This window comes from Coregonus lavaretus (assembly GCF_964263955.1).
Source record: "Coregonus lavaretus genome assembly, chromosome: 16".
In the NCBI taxonomy this organism is placed as follows: domain Eukaryota; kingdom Metazoa; phylum Chordata; class Actinopteri; order Salmoniformes; family Salmonidae; genus Coregonus; species Coregonus lavaretus.
The window spans coordinates 659,591-686,007 of NC_140003.1; the positions used below are offsets into that span (position 1 = coordinate 659,591).

Sequence of the window (26,417 nt, forward strand, 5' to 3'; positions counted from 1 at the left end):
GAAGGTTCAATATACAGAGTAGTTTATTAAAACCACAGGAGGCAGGCAAAGGGCAGGTCGAGGGCAGTCAGAGGTTCGTAACCAGGTCTGAGTTTGATAGGTACAGGGTGGCAGGCTGGCTTGGGGTCAGGGCAGGCAGAATAGGTCGGAACCGGAAAGCGGAGACAGGACTTTGAGACAGGTTTAATCCTTGATACATGAAAAGTGGGATAACTGGAGGTGGTGTTGAGAAGAGCAGACCGGGCTGTCTTCCAGGTATGGCGACAGCGGCGGACGAACATCTGGGCTGAGGATATGCTGACCTCTTCCTCTTGCTCAGGGAAGAGCGGGGGCTGATATCCCATCGGACACTCAAAAGGCGAGAGACCAGTGGCTGAGCAGGGAAGGATGTTGCAGGCGTATTCCACCCACACGAGTTGCTGGCTCCAGGTGGTGGGGTTGGTGGAGACAAGGCAATGAAGAGTCATATCCAGGTCCTGATTGGCTCGCTCCGACTGGCCGTTAGACTGGGGGTGAAACCCGGAGGATAGGCTGGCTGACGATCCAATGAGTGTGCAGAACACCTTCTAGAACTGGGACGAGAACTGAGGACTACGGTCGGAGACCATGTCCACCGGAAGTCCATGGATCCGGAAGACGTGCTGCACCATGAGCTGGGCCGTCTCCTTGGCTGAGGGTGGCTTGGGGGGGGAAATGAAATGGGCGGCTTTGAAAAACCTGTCCATTAGATGGAGGTAGAACAGTGACAGAGTCCAGGGATATATGCAACCAGGGCCGGTGAGGGACAGGAAGTGGTTGAAGGAGGCCAGCCGGAGCATGCCGAGTAGTCTTATTCTGAACACAGACAGTGCAGGCGGCGACAAACACGGAGACGTCAGGAACCATGGTGTGCCACCAAAAGCGTTGTCACACAAAGGCCAGGGTTCGATGGGAACCAGGGTGGCAGGCAAGCCTTGAGGAATGAGCCCATTCCAGGACCGGGGAGCGGGCAGCATCTGGGACAAACATCCAGTTAGCCAGCCAGCCCCCCCCCCCCCCCCCCCCCCCCGGGGGGCCTGCTTCTCTATTCCCCATATGAGTGCAGCGCCAGACACGAGGTAAGAAGGATAGTCTCGGGGTCTGAGGGTGTAGCAGCGGGGCTATAGCGGCGTGAAAGCGCATCCGGCTTAACATTCTTGGACCCCGGGCGGTAGGAGATGGTAAAGTTGAACTGAGTGAAAAGCAGGGCCCATCGAGCTTGCCTGGAGTTGAGACGCTTGGCGGTGCGGAGATTTTTGTATTTATTAGGGATCCTCTGCCAAGGCAGCAGCTACTCTTCCTGGGGCCCAAACATATTAAAGCACTTACATGACATATAAAACAAAATATAAAACAGTACATCATATGACATTATTACACCACTACCTATCTACAATACAAAATGTTTAATACCACCATACATCAATATCACAATGTGTGCGTATGCATGTGTCAATACCCTTGTGTGTCTCTTCACAGTCCCCGTTGTTCCATAAGGTGTATTTTTACCAGTTTTTTAAAAATCTGATTCTACTGCTTGAATCAGTTACCTGATGTGGAATATAGTTCTGTGTAGTCATGGCTCTATGTAGTACTGTGCGCCTCCCATAATCTGTTCTTGACTTGGGGACTGTGAAGAGACCTCTGGTGGCATGTCTTGTGGGGTATGCATGGGTGTCAGCTTGTCAACACCTCTTACAAAAACAAGCAGTGATGAAGTCAATCTCTCTTCCACTCTGAGCCAGGAGAGACTGACATGCATGTCATTAATTTTAGCTCTCCGTGTACTTTTAAGGGCCAGCCGTGGTGCCCTGTTCTGAGCCAACTGCAATTTTCCCAAGTCCCTCTTTGTGGCACCTGACCACACTACTGAACAGTAGTCTAGGTGCGACAAAACTAGGGCCTGTAGGATCTGCCTTTTTGATAGTGTTGTTAAGAAGGCAGAGCAGCTCTTCATTATGGACATACTTCTCCCCATCTTAACTACTGTTGTATCAATATGCTTTGACCATGACAGTCTCCTATCGAGGGTTACTCCAAGCAGTTTAGTCACCTCAACTTGCTCAATTTCCACATTATTCATTACGAGATGTAGTTGTGGCATGTCGTTAGTAAAGATCGAAAAAAGCAAGGGGCCTAGACAGCTGCCCTGGGGAATTCCTGATTCTACTTGGATTATGTTTGAGAGGCTTCCATTAAAGAACACCCTCTGTGTTCCATTAGACAAGTAACTCTTTATCCACATTATAGCAGGGGGTGTAAAGCAATAACACATACGTTTTTCCAGCAGCAGACTATGATCGATAATGTCAAAAGCCGCACTGAAGTCTAACAAAACAGCCCCCACAATCTTTTTATCATTAATTTCTCTCAGCCAATCATCAGTAATTTGTGTAAGTGCTGTGCTTGTTGAATGTCCTTCTCTGTAAGGATGCTGAAAGTTTGTTGTCAATTTGTTTACAGTAAAATGGCATTGTATCTGGTCAAACACAATTATTTCCAGAAGTTTACTAAGGGTTGGTTACAGGCTAATTGGTTGGCTATTTGAGCCAGTAAAGGGGACTTTACTATTCTTAGGTAGCTGAATGACTTTTACTTTCCTCCAAGCCCGGGGGCACACACATTCTAGTTGGCTTAAATTGAAAATATGTCAAATAGGAGTGGCAATATCGTCCGCTATTATCCTCAGCAATTTTCCATCCAAGTTGTCAGACCACGGTGGCTTGTCATTGTTAATAAACAACAATAATTTTTTCACTTCTTTCACATTCACTTTACAAATTTGTCAGATATACTGGATGTGTAGTGTCAGCAATTGTTGCTGGCATGTCATGCCTAAGTTTGCTAATCTTGCCAATGAAAAAATATTAAAGTAGGTGGCAATATCAGTTGGTTTTGTGATGAACGACGATCTGATTCAATGAATGATGGAGCAGAGTTAGCCTTTTTTCCCAACATTTCATTTAAGGTGCTCCAAAGCTTTTTACTATCATTCTTTGTAATTTATCCTTGTTTTGTAGTGTTTTTTTCCCTTCTTTTTCTTCAGTTTAGTCACATGATTTCTCAATTTGCAATACGTTTGCCAATCAGTTGTGCAGCCAGACTTATTTGCCATTCCTTTTTGCCTCATCCCCCTCTCAACCATACCATTTTTCAATTCCTCATCAGTCCACAGGGATTTAACAGGTTTACAGTCATTTTCTTAATGGGTGCATGCTTATTAGTAACTGGAATAAGCAATTTCATAAATGTGTCAAGTGCAGTATCTGTTTGCTCCTCATTACACACCACGGACCAACATATATTCTTTACATCAACAACATAGGAATCTCTACAAAAATTATTGTATGACCTCTTATACATAATATTAGTCCCAGCCTTTGGAACTTTGTTTTTCCTATATATGGGTACTATATTGTGATAACTACATCCAATGGATTTGGATACTGCTTTCAAATAAATCTCTGCAGCATTAGTAAAGATATGATCAAAACATGTTGATGATTTAATTCCTGTACTCTTTGTAACCACCCTGGTAGGTTGACAGATAACCTGAACCAGGTTGCAGGCGCACTGGTTACAGTTTGAAGCTTTCTCTTGAGTGGGCAGCCTAATCAAAGCCAGTCAATATTTAAATCACCCAGAATATATACCATACATACCTATCCATACATATCAAGCATTTCACACATGTTATCCAGATACTGACTGTTAGCACTCGGTGGTCTATAGCAGCTTCCCACCAGAATGGGCTTTAGGTGAGGCAGATGAACCTGTAGCCATATTACTTCAATAGTATTTAACATGAGATCCTCTCTAATCTTCACAGGGAGTGGTTCTGAGTATAAACAGTAGCACCTCCACCATTGACATTTCTATATTTTCTGTAAATGTTATAACCTTGTGTTGCTACCACTGTATCATCAAAGGTATTATCTAAGTGAGTTTCAAAGATAGTCAGGATATGAATCTCATCTGTTACTAGCAAATTATTGATTTCATGAACCTTGTTTCTTATGCTACAAATGTTAACGTGGGCTATTTTGAGCACTTTTCTTCTGGGATGCTTACTTGTTTTTATTGCTTTACTGGGAAGCTTAGCAGCAGTAGATGTGCTCATGTTCTTTATGTTATTGCAGGGTGAGCTGCACACAGTGGACTGCCTCCTTTGGCACACCGGCTCAGTGCTAACAGTATAAATCTGGCTCTTAGGCACGTTATTTTACTGCACACAATAGCTGTAGGATCAGCAGAGGCATTCAGGGCAGTTAGAGGGACATAACTTATTTTTTATTTATTTTATTTTATTTATTTTTTAAGCCATTTAGCATACACTCTTATCCAGAGCGACCTACAGTTAGTGAGTGCATACATTTTTCATACTGGCCCCCTGTGGGAATTTAACCCACAACCCTGCCGTTGCAAGGGCCATGCTCTACCAACTGAGCTACAGGAGGGCTTATGTTGTATCTACCGATGCCCCTGATGTAATGTACATTTGCTGAAGCATTTTGACAACTCTGTGTCACAATGGTATGGATTAGCTGAGCTGGGCTTGGGTCATTGCTAAGTCATTGTCTCAACGCATCCTTATAATGCTGTGAAAGGATCCAGGAACCGAAACGATTTTGGTGGATCCCATCGTCCTTATAAAACGTGAATTGTTTCCAAAAGATATCGAATTTGTCAACAAAAGTTACACCCATTGAGCTGCAATAATCACATAGCCAGTTGTGAAGAGCAAGAATCCTGCTCAAGTGTTGAACGCCACGATTCAGAGAGAGGCACAGGGCCAGATTTGATGTTTTTTTTTGTTAGTGTCTAGCAGAGAGTCAATCAGCTCTTTAAAATCCAGTTTCAACTGTTCAGAGCTGCCCTTCATAATGTCTTTAAAACCCACATGGACTAAGAATCGATTTCCATGTCCTGACGTAGTACATTCGGGAACAGCTTAGTAATGTAATTTACTCGAGCTCCGGGATAGGACATTGTTTTTGCACCAGGAACGGTCACATTTTTAAAAATGGAGCTACCCAAAATCACGGCTGGCGAGAAGGACATGGAAATCCGCCCACTCCCACACTTCACAGGCCTCCGACAGATGGAGAAGCCCCGCTCGATCCAGAGCAGGGACGGAAGGTTGCAGACGTCGACTATGAAATCGTAGTAGTAGGCATTGCTGCTGCAGACACAGGCACCCCCAGTGACGAAGGTGCAGGAAGATTAGGCTCCAGGACGGTGAAACTATTTGTTGTTTGTATCCGCGCAGGGCCTCTCGTTGGGAGTGTAGACTGTTTGCGGGTGGTCGCTGTCTTCGGCTTCCACGGCTCATGACATGCGACCATCGTTGATTGCCTTTTTCCTCATGCTGTGCTCCTTCGACGGCGCAATCAGATGGGGGAGCTCCGGGCAACACAGGCCAGTCAGAGAACGACAAACGACAAGGCGGAGATGCATCCAACAAGCGCGAACGCCGTATAGCCACCGGCGTAGAAAATGTAAACATTCTACACTGCCTTTTCCCCAGTTTCTTACGTAGGCTGGGGACCTGCGTGATCAAGGAAGCCACCTCAAGCCTATAATCCTCGGCAAGTAAACAATTGCCACGTTGGAACTCCGAGTGATCTGGTTTGTCCCGAAACAAATCGTGATAGATTTCAGGTTAGATAAATATTCCATCAATAGGCTCAGCATTTTAGGACTCAGTCGCAAGTAACCCTGGTGCACTGTTCAGTTATTTATGTATTTAAACCCATTTTTTCTGATTTTTTTTTTTTAATTCCCCGTTTGCCATTGCCCTCATAGGCTTCCATGTGTTTGAAGCGTAAGCTTGTCTGAGGGCGTCGGACACAAGGTTGGTTAGCAACAGTTCCTATCCACTGTGATTGGTTGCCCAAAATTCTGGGGTGGGACTTAGCTTTCCTTTCCCTATAAGCAGTCTATAGACAAGGTAAGACAACAATCCATGCTTTGGTTTTGTTTACCTGGCCACTGTCTTCAAATGCTAACTTTTTAGCATTTGGGGCCCAAAACCAATGCAAGTCAATATCCTCAATATTAACCTTTTCCACATTGAACTATCCCTTTAACCCCCTCGAGTCTATCTCTGTAACATAATAAAAAAATCCCCATCAAAATCCATTAATTTAAGCTAGAGATATCTGGATGCATCTCAATCCACCGCATCCGCCGATGTCGCAGTGAAAGGTGCCAGAGCTAGAGTGGTGTTTGTTAGACCATGAGACATACCGGAAATCGGTCTTCTCACGAAAACGTCTGTAGCGTACAAACTATTATGATCACTCTATGGAAAGGGGAGACTTACACGAACACGATAGTATTCTCGATAGTGTTCTCTGTGTCACAGGACTCGTCTGAAGGTAACCGGTACCGGTTTAAAACAATTAATGGAAGTATGAAGGTAGTTTAGTGCCTACCCAAAGGACACCAATAAGAAGAATACTTGCTTGGGCAAAGAAACACAAGCAATGGAGATTAGACCGGTGGAAATCTGTCCATTTGTGTGATGAGTCCAAATTTCAGATTTTTGGTTCCAAACGGCGTGTCTTTGTGAGATGCAGAGTAGGTGAACGGATGATCTCCGCATGTGTGGTTCACACCGTGAAGCATGAAGGAGGAGGTGTGATGGTGTGGAGATGCTTTGGTGGTGACACTGTCAGTGATTTATTTAGAATTCAAGGCACACTTAATCAGCATGGCTACCAGAGCATTCTGCAGCGATATACCATCCCATCTGGTTTGCGCTCAGTGGGACTATCATTTGTTTTTCAACAGGACAATGACTCAAAGCACACCTCCAGGTGGTATAAGGGCTATGTGATCGAGGAGAGTGATGGAGTATTGCATCAGATGACCTGGCCTCCACAATCACCCGACCTCAACCCAATTGAGATGGTTTGGGATGAGTTGGACCGCAGAGTGAAGGAAAAGCAGCCAACAAGTGCTCAGCATATGTGGGAACTCCTTCAAGACTGTTGGGAAAAGCATTCCTCATGAATCTGGTTGAGAGAATGCCAAGAGTGTGCAAAGCTGTCATCAAGGCAAAGGGTGGCTACTTTGAAGAATCTGAAATCTCAAATATATTTTGATTTGTTGAACACTTTTTTGGTTACTACATGATTCCATATGTGTTATGTCATAGTTTTGATGTCTCCACTGTTATTCTACAATGTAGAAAATAGTAAAAATAAGAAACACCCTTGAATGAGTAGGTGTCCAAACTTTTGACTGGTACTGTATATTGTTCCTGAGCTTTCTCCTAGATATAGGACAAACACTTCAAAACCTTGTTTTTCATTATTTATTTTTTTACTGTTTTTTATTTTTTTGCCATTTATGAATGTGTTATTCATTGCATTTCTCTGGGCTATAGTAGTAAAGGCCAAATTAAATATTTTATCAAATCAATTTTTAATACTGTTTTTAGCAAAGGAAGCGCTTAACATTTCAATGACAGTTAAACACGTGCAGTTGAAATTCTGTGTATAACGTAAGACAGCAATACTCTCTGTAACATGACTGTATATAGGAAAATAACGCAACATATGAAACGTGCACAACACATTCAGACTAGTAATGTAATGTGGTATTTAATGTGTAATGATGACGTTATGGAATGTTATTTTTTTTCTCTGTAGTGGTGCTGATGGAGAATGGGGATGTCTATACGTTTGGCTACGGTCAGCATGGCCAGCTTGGACACGGGGACGTCAACTCAAGGTAACCACTGACTGTAACGAACGCAAAAATGATCAACATTTGGACACAAAAAAACATAGTTCTAGATGTTCTATTCAGACAATGAATAGGTTTTAACAGTGTAGGATAGATAGGCTAGGTAGTCAGTGTTTTCCACAAGTACATAGAGTAGCAACCCAGGGGGGCTTGCCTCCCATGGTTAGACATTTCTGCCAAAGGAATACTCCCAGATTGGAAAAATGTGTTGTGGTAGTGTGTAGAAAGACTTTACAATTGTTTGTATTTATATATGTATTTTTTATTTAAAAAAATATTCCCCACACCAGATACAAACATCACATACGAACAACAACTTAGACACAAACAACGACTACATCTCATCTGCCTAGACCCGCATGCTCACACCCCCATCCCTAGTGCCTGCATTATTGTTTGCCACATGGTCTTAAATTGTACCAATTTGTTTTTCTTGGTTGCCCTTGCTATTTCAATATTTCAATAATAAATCATTTGATTTTCCAATTGTGTTAATGATGGCGGATTGATTGATTTTCAAGTTAAGTACACTTGTTTTCAAGATGAGTGAGAAAATAATTATCCAGCCCATTGGGTATTTTCACTACGCCGCCATATACCATGTTTTGAGATATGCAGACTGACGGATTAAAAGTACGTTTACATTGTAATACACTGCTCAAAAAAATTAAGGGAACACTAAAATAACACATCCTAGATCTGAATGAATGAAATAATCTTATTAAATACTTTTTCTTTACATAGTTGAATGTGCTGACAACAAAATCACACACAAATTATCAATGGAAATCAAATGTATCAACCCATGGAGGTCTGGATTTGGAGTCACCCTCAAAATTAAAGTGGAAAACCACACTACAGGCTGATCCAACTTTGATGTAATGTCCTTAAAACAAGTCAAAATGAGGCTCAGTAGTGTGTGTGGCCTCCACGTGCCTGTATGACCTCCCTACAACGCCTGGGCATGCTCCTGATGAGGTGGCGGATGGTCTCCTGAGGGATCTCCTCCCAGACCTGGACTAAAGCATCCGCCAACTCCTGGACAGTCTGTCCCAGATGTGCTCAATTGGATTCAGGTCTGGGGAACGGGCGGGCCAGTACATAGCATCAATGCCTTCCTCTTGCAGGAACTGCTGACACACTCCAGCCACATGAGGTCTAGCATTGTCTTGCATTAGGAGGAACCCAGGGCCAACCGCACCAGCATATGGTCTCACAAGGGGTCTGAGGATCTCATCTCGGTACCTAATGGCAGTCAGGCTACCTCTGGCGAGCACATGGAGGGCTGTGCGGCCCCCCAAAGAAATGCCACCCCACACCATGACTGACCCACCGCCAAACCGGTCATGCTGGAGGATGTTGCAGGCAGCAGAACGTTCTCCACAGCGTCTCCAGACTCTGTCACGTCTGTCACATGTGCTCAGTGTGAACCTGCTTTCATCTGTGAAGAGCACAGGGCGCCAGTGGCGAATTTGCCAATCTTGGTGTTCTCTGGCAAATGCCAAACGTCCTGCACGGTGTTGGGCTGTAAGCACAACCCCCACCTGTGGACGTCGGGCCCTCATATCACCCTCATGGAGTCTGTTTCTGACCGTCTGAGCAGACACATGCACATTTGTGGCCTGCTGGAGGTCATTTTGCAGGGCTCTGGCAGTGCTCCTCCTTGCACAAAGGCGGAGGTAGCAGTCCTGCTGCTGGGTTGTTGCCCTCCTACGGCCGCCTCCACGTCTCCTGATGTACTGGCCTGTCTCCTGGTAGCGCCTCCATGCTCTGGACACTACGCTGACAGGCACAGCAAACCTTCTTGCCACAGCTTGCATTGATGTGCCATCCTGGATGAGCTGCACTACCTGAGCCACTTGTGTGGGTTGTAGACTCCGTCTCATGCTACCACTAGAGTGAACGCACCACCAGCATTCAAAAGTGACCCAAATATCAGCCAGGAACCATAGGAACTAAGAAGTGGTCTGTGGTCACCACCTGCAAAACCATTTCTTTATTGGGGGTGTCTTGCTAATTGCCTATAATTTCCACCTGTTGTCTATTCCATTTGCACAACAGCATGTGAAATGTATTGTCAATCAGTGTTGCTTCCTAAGTGGACAGTTTGATTTCACAGAAGTGTGATTGACTTGGAGTTACATTGTGTTGTTTAAGTGTTCCCTTTATTTTTTTGAGCAGTGTACTTCTAACAGCTATCTTTCTAGCTCCGCCCATAACTTTTGGACTTTATAGCATTTCCAGAAAGCATGGATTATTGGGTTATTGTTAATTTTACACTTAAGGCATAACTCTTGCTGTTGTGCTGTAGAATTTGTGAATTTTGGCTACTGTATAATACATTCTATATATTAGTTTATACTGGGTTAAGCATAAATTTTCTTTAACTAATTTCATTAGTTATGCTCCAACATGAGTTATTTTTAACTCTTGGTTGTAATAGTTTATATTTATTTCTAAGAGATTGTCAGGTGGATATGCTCTCTGCAAGGTTTTGTATATCTTTATTTGGTAACACTTTACACCCAGCGCCCTAACACGCTATGACACTATGTACAGTGCATTCGAAAAGTATTCAGACCCCTTCCCCTTTTCCACATTTTGTTACGTTACAGCTTTATTCTAAAATGGATTTTTATTTTATTTTCCTTCATCAGGTTTTTAGAAAATAAATAAGAAAAACCTTATTTAAATACACCTGTATTCTCAGACCCTTTGCTATGAGACTTGAAATTGAGCTCAGGTGCATCCTGTTTCCATTGATCATCCTTGAGATGTTCCTACAACTTGATTGGGGTCCACCTGTGGTAAATTCTATTGATTGGATATGATTTGGAAAGGCACACACCTGTCTATATAAGGTCCCACAGTTGACAGTGCATGGTCAGAGCAAAAACCATGCCATGAGGTCGAAGGAATTGTCCGTAGATCTCCGAGAAAGGATTGTGTCGAGGCACAGATCTGGGGAAGAGTATCAAACAATTTTTATAGCATTGAAGGTCCCCAAGAACACAGTGGTCTCCATCATTGTTAAATGGAAGAAGTTTGGAATCACCAAGACTCTTCCCAGAGCTGGCCGCCCTGACAAACTGATCAGGGGAGAAGGGCCTTGGTCAGGGAGGTGACCAAGAACCCGAGGTGACCTAGGCCCCTTAGTTCACTGGAACTAAGGGGCTTAGCCCAAACCATGAAAAACAGCCCCAGACCATTGTTCCTCCTCCACCAAACTTTACAGTTGGCACTATGCATTGGGGCAGGCAGCATTCTCCTGGCATTCGCCAAACCCAGATTCATCCGTCGGACTGCCAGATGGTGAAGCGTGATTCATCACTCCAGAGAACGCGTTTCCACTGCTCCAGAGTCCAATGGCGGCGAGCTTTACACCACTCCAGCCGACGCTTGGCATTGCACATGGTGAACTTAGGTTTGTGTGCGGCTGCTGGGCTATGGTAACCCATTTCATGAAGCTCCTGACGAACAGTTATTTTGCAGATGTTGCTTCCAGAGGCAGTTTGGAACTCGGTAGTGAGTGTTGCAACCGAGGACAGATTTTTTAAAAATCTCTTCAGCACTCGGCGGTCCTGTTTGGTGAGCTTGTGTGGCCTACCACTTCGCGGCTATGCCGTTGTTGCTCCTAGACGTTTCCACTTCACAATAACAGCTCTAGCAGGGCAGAAATTTGACGAACTGACTTGTTGGAAAGGTGGAATCCTATGCCGGTGCACCCTTGAAAGTCACTGAGCTCTTCGTTACAGGCCATTCTACTGCCAGTGTTTGTCTATGGAGATTGCATGGCTGTGTGCTTGATTTTATACACCTGTCAGCAACGGGTGTGGCTGAAATGGCCGAATCAAATTTTATTTGTCACGTGTCGAATACATCAGGTGTAGACCTTACCGTGAAATGCTTAGTTACAAACCCTTAACCAACAATGCAGTTCAAGAAATAGTGAAGAAATTTAGCTAGCATATTTGGATCTCAACTCTCTCTAAATTCTCTGTCACATGAAACCGCTCACAATGGTGTGTTTCCCGCTAATTGCATTATGGAACGAACATTCGCACGTAGCCTACTGACTTGTGCACATTGCTATGCTTATAATATGAATAAATAATAGTGTAGGCCTATCAACATTTTATGCTAAACATTTTGATCTGTTGCATGAGCCTCATTGCTTTTTAAAACGTTTTTGGGATGTAGCCTAGGCCTACTGGTTGTATGAATTTGGGATCTATCGTCCCACCTCTGTCCCAGAGTCTGTTTGGAATTGGCTATTTATTTCTCACACAGAACGACAAGCTGACCAATAGAATAGGTAAACTTTTCTACTATGGGGGATAGTAGATCGACATATAGTGAGGGGAAAAAACTATTTGATCCCCTGCTGATTTTGTACGTTTGCCCACTGACAAATAAATTATCAGTCTATAATTTTAATGGTAGGTTTATTTGAACAGTAAGAGACAGAATAACAACAACAAAATCCAGAAAAAACGCATGTCAAAAATGTTATAAATTGATTAGCATTTTAATGAGGGAAATAAGTATTTGACCCCCTCTCAATCAGAAAGATTTCTGGCTCCCAGGTGTCTTTTATACAGGTAACGAGCTGAGATTAGGCGCACACACTTAAAGGGAGTGCTCCTAATCTCCGTTTGTTAACTGTATAAAAGGCACCTGTCCACAGAAGCAATCAATCAATCAGATTCCAAACTCTCCACCATGGCCAAGACCAAAGAGCTCTCCAAGGATGTCAGTGACAAGATTATAGACCTACACAAGGCTGGAATGGGCCCATTGCCAAGCAGCTTGGTGAGAAGGTGACAACAGTTGGTGCGATTATTCGCAAATGGAAGAAACAAAATAACTGTCAATCTCCCTCGGCCTGGGGCTCCATGCAAGATCTCACCTCGTGGAGTTGCAATGATCATGAGAACGGTGAGGAATCAGCCCAGAACTACACGGGAGGATCTTGTCAATGATCTCAAGGCAGCTGGGACCATAGTCACCAAGAAAACAATTGGTAACACACTACGCTGTGAAGGGCTGAAATCCTGCAGCGCCCGCAAGGTCCCCCTGCTCAAGAAAGCACATACACATGCCCGTCTGAAGTTTGCCAATGAACATCTGACTGATTCAGAGGAGAACTGGGTGAAAGTGTTGTGGTCAGATGAGACCAAAATGGAGCTCTTTGGCCTCAACTCGCCGTGTTTGGAGGAGGATGAATGCTGCCTATGACCTAAAGAACACCATCTCCACCGTCATACATGGAGGTGGAAACATTATGCGTTGGGGGTGTTTTTCTGCTAAGGGGACAGGACAACTTTACCGCATCAAAGGGACGATGGACGGGGCCATGTACCGTCAAATCTTGGGTGAGAACCTCCTTCCCTCAGCCAGGGCGTTAAAAATGGGTCGTGGATGGGTATTCCAGCATGACAATGACCCAAAACACACGGCCAAGGCAACAAAGGAGTGGCTCAAGAAGAAGCACATTAAGGTCCTGGAGTGGCCTAGCCAGTCTCCAGACCTTAATCCCATAGAAAATCTGTGGAGGGAGCTGAAGGTTCGAGTTGCCAAACGTCAGGCTCGAAACCTTAATGACTTGGAGAAGATCTGCAAAGAGGAGTGGGACAAAATCCCTCCTGAGATGTGTGAAAACCTGGTGGCCAACTACAAGAAACGTCTGACCTCTGTGATTGCCAACAAGGGTTTAGCCACCAAGTACTAAGTCATGTTTTACAGACGGGTCAAATACTTATTTCCCTCATTAAAATGCAAATCAATTTATAACATTTTTGACATGTGTTTTTTTTTCTGATCATGTCTGTCAGTGGGCAAACGTACAAAATCAGCAGGGGATCAAATACTTTTTTCCCTCACTGTAGGCTAGTGATTTTGCTGTTTGTTACTCATCTGTATTTGGTGCAAATCATTCCCTAAATTGTAGACCTCAGCTGAATCTGGTAATGAATGGTGTGGCTGTTGAACAAGTTGAGACTAAATTACTTGGCGTTACCTTAGATTGTAAACTATCATGGTGAAAACATATAGATTCAGTGTCTGTAAAGATAGGAAGAGGTCTGTCCGTAATAAAGAGATGCTCTGCTTTTTTGACACCACACTCCAAAAAAAAGTTCTGCAGGCTCTAGATTTGTCTAATCTTGATTATTGTCCAGTCGTGTTGTCCAGTGCTGCAAGGAAAGACCTAGTTAAGCTGCAGCTGGCCCAAAACAGAGCGGCACGTCTTGCTCTTCATTGTAGTCAGAGGGCTGATATAAATACTATGCATGCTAGTCTCTCTTGGCTAAGAGTTGAGGAGAGACTGACTGCATCACTTCTTATTTTTATAAGAAACATGAATGTGTTGAAAATCCCAAATTGTTTGCATAGTCAACTTACACACCGCTCTGACACACACACTTACCCCACCAGACGTGCCACCAGGGGTCTTTTCACAGTCCCCAAATCCAGAACAAATTCAAGAAAGCGTACAGTATTATATAGAGCCATTATTGCATGGAACTCCGTTCCATCTCATATTGCTCAAATAAACAGCAAACCTGGTTTTAAAAAACAGATAAAGCAACACCTCACGGCACAACGCCTCTCCCCTATTTGACCTAGATAGTTTGTGTGTATGTATTGAGATGTAGGCTACGTTTGCCTTTAAAAGAAAATGTATGTAGTTCTGTCCTTGAGCTGTTCTTGTCTATTAATGTTCTGTATTATGTAATGTTTCATGTTTTGTGTGGACCCCAGGAAAAGTAGCTGCTGCTTTTGCAACAGCTAATGGGGATCCTAATCAAATACCAAATACCAAATCTTGTTTGCTGAGAAAAAGTAAATGTGGGCAGTTATTCTAACGTGTTTTTCAAGTTTTGGGAAGCTAATTTTCACCATAACAGTTCACCTTTATAATAAAGCATTCCATGCACCATCACATGTGCAGAGTTATGTAAGATAGCCTACTATTCCTAATGTGATGATTAGATTGGATAGTCATAATTTAGGATTATAATATAACTCAATCACTCTTCGCAATAGACTGTTCAATGCAGCGCGTGTGTTACAAAATAAATGTACACATACATGTTATTCAATCATTGCATCCACACTGCTCGTGCGCGTCAACGAGCGTCTGCGTAGCCAGGCGCTAAAATAGAACTTGGTTATATTTGTGAAGCTTGACGCGCTGCAAGTCCCGGCTCTCCCTTCTCCTCATTGGTTTTTAGGAGCATATACCCACGTGGGTGATTGAAAGATGAACTGAGGTCCAACCTCAAAGTTGGTTGCCAACCGCCATATAATGTCCAAAGAAGAAGCCTGAAGGAGGAGAGATTACTAGAAACAAAGAAGGTTTACCCTTTTATCTGTGGATTAATTGAGTAGAGGACCTTGTGCATTTCAGGTAAAATTACAACCCAATGTTTATATCCTAGGACAAATTAGCTAGCAACAGCAAGCTAGCTAAGTTGCCATAAATGTTCAATGCTTTTCAACCTGTCCCCAAATTAATATAGTGGCCCAGAGTTCATTTTGATATTTCAACCTGCGTGTCCTGATCGCGTCTGGTGTCGGCGGACAAAATCAACATGCGCGCGATGGCGCACGTGCGCGCCCGGTCTAGTCAGCATGTTAGAGTAGGCCTAGGCTATATCAGCCTATATTTCTCACTTCTCCTTTCTTTGCGCTGGAAAATGTTGGCCTTTTATAAACACATTTAATGCAATTCTACTACACTTTATATGACTGGAGACATTTGCATAATCTTTTTTTTATACAACAAAAATTACAGGGTAGCCTACTCTGCTGACACTGGCAAACAGATCAATAAAAACAACGTTGTCTGATCCATATATTAGGCCTACGAAAAGGGGAGACACAAATACAATATGATGTCCATCTAACCTGGAGGAGGAAATTATTGTCCAAAAACAAACAAAAGTGGCACAGACCCAAGACAGTGAATATGCACACTCACAGGGGATATGGCCGATGTTCTCCACTGGTGCTAATAAGAAGGCTACTTTTCTTTCAATTAAATTCAGAATTCTGATAACTAAAACACAGATTGGATTATTTTCATTGCCTTCTCTTTACAGCAATAGCCATTTGTTTTTCTGCGATTTTACTTTAAAATATTGCGATATGCCTGGCTGGGTCTCTCTGCTTTTCAATGACAGTGTCAACTTAACAATCATCTATTTGGTATTTGCTGCGCACTCTGCCCAAATTGCGGGCCTTTCAGACTGCAGGCTATGCGATTTAAAACAATCCGCAGGTTTTATTAAAAAAATATATATAAACAAATTAAGCTAATAATCCTCTGGCCAAATCATGCTTTTCGGTGAAGTAGCCTATTTTGAATGATTTTATTTATTTATGTATAGACAAGAGTAAGCTAATTAGGCTGTATAATTTTGGCAATTTATTTCAATTTACTTTAGGGAGGGCTTAGCTTCCACTAGCCTTATTGACGCGCCACCTATGTATGGTACATTTCTTACATGTCCGGTAAATTCAAATGCTGCCAGTCAAATGTCCGACGCCACATAATGTTTCCATCATTAGGACTGTTCAGAAAATTTTGTCCGCTTCATGTTTTGTTTCCTTGCCACGATACTGGTATCATGACAACCCTGGTCCCTTGATGTTTAGCCTCACAGTTTGGTGGTAAAGTCTGTCCTTGAACCTGGGTAATTAATTATCTCTTTCTTTCCCCTCCCCTCCCCTCTCTCTCTCTGTGTCTGTGTAGGGGCTCTCCCACACTGGTGCAGGCCCTCCCAGGTCCGAGTATCCAGGTGACAGCTGGTAGTAACCACACGGCTGTGCTCCTCATGGATGGACAGGTCTTCACCTTCGGCAGCTTCTCGGTACGCCACGCAGCTGTTCTCTTCTATTTTTTCACAGATGTGATTTGATCTCAGACATTGTTTTCCTAATTAACTAATATTACATTTTAGTCATTTAGCAGACACTCTTATCCAGAGCGACTTACAGTTAGTGAGTGCATACATTTTCATACTGGCCCCCCGTGGGAAACGAACCCACAACCCTGGCGTTGCAAGCGCCATGCTCTACCAACTGAGCTACAGGGAACCTAATACCATTTCATTGTATCTAACCCCAACCAGAATCATTAATTTTCCTTATTGACCTTGTTGTAATGGTCACATCTTTTTTTTTTTTTTTTTTCTCAGAGTGCAATATTACTTAAAAACACAATGCCATACCCATTGTCCATTGCCTTATTCTATTATTTACTGAAGTCCATACACACTCTTATTGAATGCATAGAGATGAATATTGTATCGTATTTGAAATGCAGGTGACCACAGAATGAGGATACTGACTTCTCTTCTTTGTCTTGTCAGATCCTGGTTGTTTTACCTACTTTTGTTGAATGCAGTGATTTGTAAACAGTTCTATATGGGATGACTGACCTGACTAAATGACTGAAACGTAATTACTAAAATGTTATACATGTCTCCACAGAAAGGGCAGCTGGGTCGGCCAATCCTGGACATGCCCTACTGGAACGCCAAGCCTTCCCCCATGCCCAACATTGGTGCCAAGTATGGCCGCAAGGCCACCTGGATCGGGGCCAGCGGCGACCAGACCTTCCTGAGGATCGACGAGGCCCTGATTAACTCGCACGTCCTTGCTACCTCTGAGATCTTTGCTAGCAAACACATCATTGGTAAGTGTGCACACCCTCTGCTCACTGAGGTCCTAACCTGAAACTGAGATCAGGACTTATATTCATAAAGTGTCTCAAATTAGTAATGCTGATCTAGGAGTTTGGCCTTCTAGATCTTAATTAGTAAGATTACATGGACAGGGGGGACCTGATTCTAGAATAGCACTGCTACTCGGAGACACTTTTCTAGCAAAACTTCCATTGACATAAATGTGGGATTCACATTCAACTTAGGGTTGGTCCTTTACTCAAAAACCTCTATGTGGAAATGTCATATTTTGTGTGAAGAAATTGCAAAAAAAATGTAGATTAAACAATTAACTATCCCCTATGCCATTTTAGCTTGCCTTAAAAATGTACCTCAACGAAAAAGCGCATTAGCCTTCAAAGTGGAACTGACAGCATTTTAGCAACATGAAATCTTACTAAAATCTGTTTATATACACCCCCAGGAAGAATGACACTTTTAAAAACATTTTCTGACAAGTGAGCACTTAGATATGGCCATTTTCACGTTTTCATAAATTCTTAGTGTTTGGGAATTACGTATAATAAGGCATTTGTGAAAATTCTATAGCAATATAGAGTGGGAAAGTGGCCGTGCGTTTGGACAATTAATAGACACTGCAGTAATTAAAACGTAATAAAAGCATCGGTCTCGCCCAAGACCGGAGTCTACTCAGACCGGTGCGCCTTAGCCAATCAGCTACAGTAGTCCTTTATGCAAACAAGCCATTTGCCGCACAGGACTGCCATCATTCACTTTGAACTGGACTGTGTGTTTACAGGCAGTTGCAACAGCGCAACTTTAGATTATTAGAACGCTTACATTTGGGAACTTTGCAGTCCTATTGATCAAACAACCATGAAAAGGTAGGCTCTCTCTCTCTCAGTTATGCACATCAACAATAACAAGATCAACAACTAATGCTAGCCAGAGCAAGATTAACTCAAATCTAATGAAGGTACATTAGATAAACCCTCTCAAACTTTTTCAGCTAGTTGCCCGTCAAAATTGCACTGATAAACGATGGGGAATTGTAGCCTACTCGTCCTTCTGCAGCGTTCTTGTCCCAACCAAGCACCCAAGCTAACTGGCTAAAGTTGGCTAGCTTGCTAGCTAGCTTCTTCCAGACACAAATGAGAGAACACCACACTGACCATTTTACTCGCCGTAGCAGAGCTGGTTAGGCTGTTTACATGTTATCTACAGTGTTCGTGACTAACTTACTTTTTTTTGTCTACGTTTACTGACACCTGTCATATGTAGTGGGTGTTACGCGTTCGTAAATTCATCAGTTGTTCTGCGCTCTGGCACAGATAGCCAGAGTGAAGCAGATAGCCAGAGTGAATTTGCTAACGCAAGAGATATGCTAACTGGATAACATTTGTTCAAGTTCTTGCTAGCTAACCAAATGACACCTGCATCTCTAGCTGTGTATTGCCACAGAAAAACAATGATGGGGGAAAAGTCAGTCACTCACCCACTCCTCCAATGACATTACATGACATCCTCCTGGCAGCTAGCTATCTAGCTAACGTTAGGCTCCGTGTTTTTAGCTTGCTACATAGCAAAAATATAAACGCAACATGTCCCATGTTGGTCCCATGTTTCATGAGCTTAAATAAAAGATCTCAGAAATGTTCCATGTGCATAAAAAGCGTATTTCTCTCAAATGCACAAATTAGTTTACATCCCTTTTAGTGAGCATTTCTCCTTTGCCAAGATAATCTATCCACCTGACAGGTGTGGCATATCAAGAAGCTGATTAAACAGCATGATCATTACACAGGTGCACCTTGTGCTGGAGACAATAAGAGGCCACTCTAAAATGTGCGTTTTTGTCACACAACACAATGCTGCAGATGTCTCAAGTTTTGAGGGAGTGTGCAATTGGCATGCTGACTGCAGGAATGTCCACCAGAGCTGTTGCCAGAGAATTGAATGTTCATTTCTCTACCATAAGCCACCTCCAACGTAGTTTTAGAGAATTTGGCAGTACGTCCAACCAGCCTCACAACCGCAGACCACGTGTAACCACTCCAGCCTAGGACCTCCACATCCAGCTTCTTCACCTGTAGGATCATCTAAGACCAGCCACCCGGACAGCTGATGAAACTGAGGAGTATTTATTTCTGTATTAAAGCCCTTTTGTGGGGAAAAACTCATTCTGATTGGCTGGGCCTGGCTCCCAAGTGGCTGTGCCCCTGCCCAGTCATGTGAAGTCCATAGATTAGGGGCTAATGCATTTTATTAAATTGACTGATTTGCTTATATGAACTGTAAATTGTTGCGTTTGTTTTTGTTAGGATAGATACGCTAGCTTATTAGCCACGTTATGACTGAATTGTGATCATTGCCCTCGCTAGTTTGATTCTATTGACATTCCCAGCCTTAGTTACATTCGTCCGTTTTTGTTCAAAATATTGAGTCATTGAAACTGAAACAGTGCATCCCGAATGAAGGCAGCAAACAATGTACCGGGCCAGCTGGGATTTACACCCTGATAGCAATTGGGACTACCAAGAAATGTATTGATGAATTATATGAATCATGCTGTGAACGGCATCCATCTTTTCTGCCAACAATGCCTTAGTGTACGTCATGGAATGTTGAGTCAAATAGAACCTATTTTTAAAACCTCTTATAAAGTTGGTTTTGTAGTATCAACTGTGAATTTGATATTTTTGACTGATATGATTGTTTCATATCTGCAAAGTAGCTGTAATGCTGTCAGTTCCACTTTTAAAGGTCCAATGCAGCCGTTTTTATTTCAATATCAAATCATTTCTGGGCAATAATGAAGTACCTTACTGTGATTGTTTTCAATTAAAATGGTCAAAAAGAAACGAAAAAAGCTTATTAGCAAAGGGCAATTTCTCAAACAAAGATTTTTCTAGGACTGATTGATTGGGGAGGGGAAAACTAAAAACTAGCTCTTATCGGCATGGAGGTTTGAACCGCTCTTTCTTATTGGTCTATTAACTAATTTACCGCCTGCTGATGTCACCAGGCAGACAAAAACTCCATCCCATCAAACTGCTCTTGCGCTAAAAGGGCATTATCATCATTTTCACAATTTCACAATTTTATTCCAACCTCATAATGTATATAAAACACAGGAAAATCACGTTTTTGACTGCACTGTGCCTTTAATGAACCTCTCTTCTCTGTGTCCGACCAGGCTTAGTCCCCACCTCGGTGTCGGAGCCCCCCCCCTTCAAATGCCTGCTAATCAACAAGCTGGATGGCAGCTGCCGCACCTTCAATGACTCAGAGCAGGAGGACCTGCAGGGCTTCGGCCTCTGTCTCGACCCCGTCTACGACGTCATCTGGAGGTCAGACTCATTCTCTTTCTCTTTATTTCTCTATCCCTCCCTCTTTCCCCTTGTTCTGAGTTTAGCTGCGTCTCATAGCACACCCTTTTCTCCATATGGTGGACTATTAATGTTTTCACACTAACGAGCAGAAACTGGTTACAGATCCGCCATAATTGTTGGAACCATGCTGGAAAGGACAATAGGGAAATTGAAAGCAGAGTCAGAGCAGTACGATTTGGGTCAGTCCTATAGAGTGAATCTAGCATTGGTGAACTATATGAGGAGTATGGTATCATTTCAGAATCACTGTCATGGCATAATGTCCTTTTCAATGTGACAGATAGGAAACTCAAAACCCATAGTCATAACTACAGTGGTTTTAACAGTGTTATTTTATCTACTACTGTAAAGAAGAGTACTGGTGAAACGAAGGGAGTATCAAACAGAGAGGTAGTTTGTTTTCTTTGATTCAGTGTTGTAAGATTGGAACGTTTAACACACTCGTAGGACTGGGCTGTAGGCTATATCGTATTTAATTTTATAAACCAGGTAGTTTGCATTCCAGCCATGTGAATATATCCAAATAAATGTCAATAGAAAACAGCTAAAGCAAACCAAAATGCAGGTAGTTTGACTGATTTTGTTTGCTGTCGATGGCTAGCACGTTGACAATTGACAAGAATGTTAGCGGAAGCCTGCATAGCAACCATTCTTTGATTGCATAGCAAAGATGGAAAGAATACGAGAGGTCACAATAGCAAGCAAATTTAGATCCTGGTGGTGAAAAATACATTCCTATGTTTTTTTGTTTTTGATTGTCTTGATATTGACAGTAATCTACAGGATGGGGAGTTTGTAATTATATAAAAGTTACAATAAAGCCCATTTTCAGCAATATAAGATGTTCCATGTGTTATTTTGCTTATGATAAGCTGCTGTGTGTGACTGTTTGAAAGGTTAGCAATCACACCAGTTGACATAAAGTTGTCTACATTCATGGCTAACAGGCAAGCAAACTGATGGCTATCGAGAAATCAAACAAAGAAATTAGACGACAATTCACCATATTCCCTACTTCAGTGTCTAACTTGCTTATCACTGTGATTAACAAGAATAACGACAGCCTATACCCAATATTTGTGCATATAACGCTAGCATTGAGGTGCTGGGGGGGGTGCTTGTCTCACCTTATTTAGTCCCTTGATGATGGTCTAAAATATCATAAAATCTGCTGCAGTTCTGTTGATAAGCATCAATTTATGATCAACTTCTCTGCTTCACGTTAACCCCCCTAAGGTCGATGTCTGCGCCCCTGCTGAAATCTGATTAGCATTTTTTTTTAAAATACAAATCCCCATATGTCAGACAGTTTAGAGATATGTTTTTTTGCATGGGATGCGTCTCAATCCACCGCATCCGCTTATGTAACACTTCCACATCTGTGGTGAAAGGTGACAGAGCTAGAGCAGTGTTTGTCAGACCATAAGACATCCCGATCTTCTCGGTCTTCTCACATTCGTCGGTCTTCTCACAAAATTGTTGGTTTGGTCTACAAACTATTATGACCCCTCTATGGAAAGATGAGACTCTCACGAACACGATGGTGTTCTCAGTTTTGCTCTACAACACCCACAAGCTTCTTGGGACACGTCTGAAGTCGTTACAGCCGATCTGCCATCTGTAGCGACCGAACAGTTTGGGCTACACACTAATCTCTGATATAGAATAGACTTCAGAACAAACTTCCTTTTGATTTTGTGGGGGGGATTATCTGTTATTCAATGCGTTTGTATGGGCTAATAACAGTAAGGCCAAATAAAAATGTTCAACTAATATTTTTTTTATATTTTTTTTATACTTCAAGCGGTATTTTTTATACTTCCCTTTAAGAAAGTAATGATGTTAAGGCACAGGCAGTCTGTTCGAAGGAGATGGGAGGCTAGGCTGACGAAGTGAATTAATAAAGTTTTAGGTGACAATCAGCTTTGAAATCAGCATATTTTGCTGAATTCACAGCTAACTGAAAGTACTAGGGTTGTGAATTGATGTTAGCTTCAGCTGTAAGCTAGCAAGAAAAGTTTGCCTAAAGCTTAAGCTACCGGTATCATCTTGCATTGTGAAAGTATTCTAGCCTGTTAATGACATTGTTTTGCGAACAGTAATTCAAAATTTCTACATGTCATGTTGCATTATTCAAATGCATTAGCTAACTTTTGTGCAGCATGAGTGGGGAGCTAACAATGCAGCCCAGACAGCTCTACTAATGATTAAGTGGCGCAGGCGTGCTATGCACTGATAGAGTTGATCCTCTCAATCACGTTTGACAGAAGTACCGATCGTATAAAAAGATTATAGTACCGAACTGTTCTAAGTTTTTGTCAAAAACTTCCTGATTTCCTGGTGTGACTGCCATGGGACAATGGACATAGCTCAGCTTGAGGGTCTTGCATTTTCAGTGCGGCTTTTGACATTATCGATCATAGTCTGCTGAGGGAAAAACGTATGTGTTATGGCTTTACAACCCCTGCTATATTGTGAATAAAGAGTTACCTGTCTAACAGAACACATAGGGTGTTCTTTAATGGAAGCCTCTCCAACATAATCCAGGTAGAATCATACTGCCTTTTGTAGGCCGAGGACCAAATTATTATTATTGCATTTTTTGGTATCTCAGTCAGGGTCTCAATTTACTGTTGAGAGTTAGAATAATAGAATAGACGAGGTGCAATTTCAAAATGTGGTTGTGCATCAGCAGTAACTCAATTAGTCAGTAAAACATTTTTAGATTGGTATATTAGCCTAGCGGCCAGCTATCTATACTTGGTCGAATTACTTACCTGTTTTTCTGTGACCCCCACCCCCATCAAAGTTACCCATCCCTGGTCTAGATCATCCACTGTACAAATGAAGACTGCATGGTGAAGCGGTTCCATTACAGCTGTGGAAGAATGAAAAGGAAGACAGGGCAATGGTTGTGCAATGCGTGTAGGAAGTATCTTAAACAAGAAGTGGCAGTGTTGATTCTGCACATGACTGAGTCGAGACTAGAGTATACAAAGTTACCCCTTCAAATGAGACGATTGGACTGTAGACTGGGGTAAGAGTCTAGCTCCCCCAGTCCCCCTATTGTGGCTTCTTCAAAAACATGTTGAACAAATGATTTCACCTTAAATTCCTCTTACTAACAACTCATTAGAACTTCACAAAAAAAACAGGATTAAAAAATGGTAATGTTTAATTTAGTAAATTACAGTAAAATTCTCAACCTTGAGGTTGAGAAATCAAAAGAGGGTCATATTAGCGATGCCACGTTAGAATAGGAATTTTCATAGCATTTTTACTCATCTCAAAAATATAACATAAATTACTTTAGGTCTGCTTTAATGGATTTTATAGGTAAGTATTTCTAAATGAGGACTGATGTCAATTGTAAACAAATTATGGTAATTTTGTGTGTCCAAACATAAAAATAAAAATGAATGTGTTTTCAGGTGGTCCCCCAAAAATGTTTATATAGAATTTCTAATTATCTAGTTTCTTCCATCGTGTTTTCCACATGTTCAGACAACATTTTGAGATAATAAATGACAAAGAGCTGTTTTTTAATACTATTATAGACCTTATTTAATAGGCAACCTTTAGTCTAAATATTGATTAATTGACCCCATGGGGCATGAAATGTGGTTTAACCAATTTATGTTGAATAATATTGTGTGTTGTCAACAACTCAATCATATTTTTCACCAAAATAAGTATTTTTAACAAAACAATTATTTACCCTGTTCTTACTCCACTGCACTTCTTGCTGACATATCAACTGCCTGGTTAAGCAAAAAACATTTATATTATTTATTTTAACAATGTATTTACATATTCATACTGTTCAATGCGATATTCATCCCTCACCAACTGAATTCTTGCCTTTTATCCCATATCTTTGGTGACTGATTCTGAGTTTTCTTTCTTTGAGTGGGCAAATTTAGTGCCACATCACCTGAACTGCATCAACCCAAAAGGATACAAATTATGTAAATTGTACAGGAGGGTTCAGCTGAAGATTTTCTTTCATATCCACTTCTAAATCCACTATCAAAACATGCTCTACCAGTCGGTTGAAAATAGGGTTAAGCTGACTGAGGGGAATCAGCACACAATCCATTATTTTAGTTTTACATTACTCTTTTAATTCATTTCCAAAAGTCAAAATGCACAAAAAACACTGGGCTAAGAGGATAGCTCCCCCATTTATTGTGTGGGTTTCTGTTTTGATATAGGCCTGAATTTGAGCGTGCCACATTAAATTGAATCTTAAAATTGTGTTTACGTTCATGGAATTTCAATATGATATATCAAATTTAACTAATGCCACAGAATAACTGAAATAAACAAGATTTATATATAATAATACATTTATTGGTTGAACAATATATTGAATTGTCATATAACGCACGCGCACACACACACACACACACACACACACACACACACACACACACACACACACACACACACACAGTTATTCAATGAGCTTAGGTAAAACATTTCTCAAGGCACAGCAAATTGTTAATGTCACTAGATGGAGGCACCAAAGTCAGTGGAAGAGTGTTTTTGCAGGATGTCAAAAATCATAATTTTCTCAATGACTCTCTCCACATGTATTCTCAAGGCAGACAACTGTCTTGCCCTCTCGACTGAATGTCCTGAAAGGTGATGCCTTCCCTTGAGAAAGGGAGGCATAACCAGTGTGTCACCAAGTTTAGCCAAGTCTTCAGCAATCAGGAATCCTCTGTCTGCAATCACTTGGCCTCCAGGATTGATACATGCATAGAAGTCAGACTTTGCGGTAATCTCTTTGTCCGAGATTCTCCCTCCCCAAAGCTTTGAAACAAACGAAATGGCACCATATGGCGTGATGCCAATGAAGGCTTTCAGAGTGTTATGGTGTTTGGTTTGACCAGGTCTGTGGCCTCGCCCTCAAATTAAATGGCCTCTCAATAAAAAAACTGTGCAAGTCACTCACTGTTTACCCAGCCTAGTACACAGAAAAATGTGATGTAATTTCCTGTCATAAACTCGGATACCTCCTGTGCCTCGACCTATTGTTTTCGGTCTGTTGTTTACGAAGATTTATTTTGTTCATAAGTGTTTGTGTCAAAACCTGCTGGTTTGGACTGGATGTTTACCCGCTAGCCAGCTAGCTAGCTAGGTTGCAATGGAGCCCGCTTTGCCTTGAATAGCTAATGAATATTTCCAGCGCTGTAGAAGCTGTGTTTGTTACGCTCTTGTCCGGGACAATATTGACAATCCGGAGATCCAATGCAACTATTGTTTGCTTGCGGAGGATTAAAGGAATGTGGTAGCTATCCTTAGCAAGCAAATTTCAATTCTGTGCGAACTTAAAGGAAAAACGCAAATTGGAACTTTCTCGTTCTCAACACCTGTGGCTGGGCGCCGCTCCGGCTTGATGGATGTATCTTGTCATCTGTTCCTATCCGAATGGCCCATGCTACCTGGAACTTGCCTGACAAGTAGGTCGTCTCCATTTGCTTCTCCTCCTCCATTTTGTAGTGGAGTAGACGGAGAACAGCTAGATGATTGTTATTTATGTTTATTAATTATG

General features: G+C 42.1%; 1 protein-coding gene across 3 annotated transcripts in view; it reads left to right on the forward strand.

Moving 5' to 3' along the window:
* LOC311143712 (E3 ubiquitin-protein ligase MYCBP2-like) overlaps positions 1–26,417 on the forward strand; it is a 316,497-nt gene that overhangs the window by 136,408 nt on the left and 153,672 nt on the right. For all 3 annotated transcript variants that reach the window (XM_084179581.1, XM_084179580.1, XM_084179582.1), the window contains exons 20-23: positions 7,677–7,758; positions 16,532–16,649; positions 17,272–17,476; positions 20,662–20,815. In XM_084179581.1, the coding sequence (XP_084035707.1) occupies positions 7,677–7,758; positions 16,532–16,649; positions 17,272–17,476; positions 20,662–20,815 (559 nt within the window). The remainder of the gene's footprint in view (positions 1–7,676; positions 7,759–16,531; positions 16,650–17,271; positions 17,477–20,661; positions 20,816–26,417) is intronic.